General features: G+C 40.0%; 1 protein-coding gene across 1 annotated transcript; it reads left to right on the top strand.

Moving 5' to 3' along the window:
- Positions 1–288: 288 nt before the first annotated feature.
- Positions 289–958, top strand: LOTGIDRAFT_172254 (hypothetical protein; the record flags this gene model as incomplete). The annotated part of the gene is made up of 2 exons (XM_009048833.1): positions 289–691; positions 729–958. The coding sequence occupies 2 exons, from the start codon at positions 289–291 to the stop codon at positions 956–958; spliced, it is 633 nt and encodes a 210-aa protein (XP_009047081.1).
- Positions 959–1,926: the final 968 nt, after the last annotated feature.

Genomic DNA, 1,926 nt, shown 5'->3' with positions numbered 1-1,926 from the left:
CTGTAAGCTAAGATGTTTTTGTCCCCGCACGTGGTCGGGAGTCAATATTACCTGTATTGAGTTGGGTACGGGCACTTGGTTGTCCGTTTGTTGGGTACGGGCACTTGGTTGTCCTTTGTTACTTCTGATTAGTAATAATTTCGCTGGATCTTTGGGTGTTTCTTGGTGGAACGTCACTTGGGAATCAACAGTGGTTTGATTGTGTTGTGCTTACAAGGGTGTTAGGCCTCTTAATTTTAACTTATGTGACTATGTGGGTTTACATATTGTTGTTACTTTCATTTCAGTATGCCAAAAAGAACACATACTAGGGATGTTTCAGAGGAAGATGTGGGCCTGATTCCAACAACAGCTGAAGACCGTCTTACTAACATCTTAATAGACAAATTGATTAAAAGGCGTCTAGTGTTGCCTTCAGCTTCTGTTGCAAATGCTAATACAACGGTTTTAGGTCCATCTTCTAGAGCATTGAATAGCCCATTACCTACAGGTGCTGCTACTATCCCGACAACTTCAGTTGCTGCTTCCATCCCTATCACAACCTCTATTACAGATTCCACCAAAGTGCAAGTATGTTCAGCTACAACCTTTGTAACTGCTTCCATTACCAGCGATTCCGTGCCAACCACAGCTACAACTGCATGTCCAAGTGTATTGTCCTTTGATGCGACACAACTGTTCCCATTAGCAGGTATTCCCTTTATCTGCTCCTACTGTTCCTTCTCCAGCTGCCAATTTAAATGATGGAGTTCATATCTCCATTCACGTTGCGGAAAAAATGAAACAAGATATTTGGAGTAATCGTTTTATTGATATGTCTGCTCTGCTGCCAGGTACTTCAAAAAGTCACCTGTCCATTGACGACAGTCCAAGCACTTACCTTGTGGAACAATATTCATCCAGAATTGTGGCTTCAGGCAGCCACTATCCATGGCACAAAAATGTCGCCAGTAAATAAAACTTAGATGAATTCTTCTGGAAACCGCATTAATCGACTTCAACCACGTAGTTGTACTTGTTACGATTTTAATTCACCCCAAGGTTGTAGTTGGTCAAACTGTAGGTTTTTGCATGAATGCACTCGTTGTGGCTTTAATCACTCTGTCACAAAATGTTATGCATGCCGTACCCGTGCGATAACTGATAATCAGACTGCTGCTTCAGCTATTCCGACTCCTCAACTCCCTAACAATCTTTCCCAAGCAGGACAAGTTCCTATTCCAGCCTAGGCAGTAGCTTCATGGTATTCCTTTCGTCGCACCAGTGCACCCACAAAAACGAGTTCCAACTCCAGTCAGTCCAAGTAGGCTGAGACAATGTTTAGTAGGGTATGATCCTCATGAATCTCAGTATCTTTGTGATGGGTTTTCCCACGGATTTCACATTCCATACAATGGCGATCGCAAATTTTCCATTTAAAAAAATCACAATTCTTGTTCGGACAATTTAGATATTTTGTTTAAAAAAATTAACCATGAACTTTCTCATGGTCGTGTTATGGGTCCTTTTGTTGATCCACCTTTTTACGAATTTACGCTGCTCCCTGTGTTATTGGGTGTTATTCCTAAACATGAGAAAGGCAGTTACCGGTCCCACGTCAGTTTACATCAGTGAAATTTTAATGGTTTAAGCAAACTGGACCTTGGCCAATTGTCACATCAGAACTACTCTTCCCTTATCTCTTTTCTTTAAGTAAGAGTTTGCAACTACTCTCTGAATTGACCTTGAAATAAAAATATTTCACCTAAAATGTTTAATATTTCAATTAAACTGTATATTCTAAATTATAACTTAGAAATTTGATTATTTTACAAGATTTGGTGCCTGAGAAATTCCAGTTTTCATTTTATACATATTATCTTGATGCCATTAACAGAATCAACCGCAGAATGGTCTGATTCATCAAAGAGATGTGGACCATGACCA

Source organism: Lottia gigantea (genome assembly GCF_000327385.1).
Source record: "Lottia gigantea unplaced genomic scaffold LOTGIsca_129, whole genome shotgun sequence".
NCBI lineage: Eukaryota > Metazoa > Mollusca > Gastropoda > Lottiidae > Lottia > Lottia gigantea.
The sequence above is the reverse complement of the archived record's forward strand: the minus strand, read 5'-3'. Positions and strand labels throughout refer to the sequence as shown.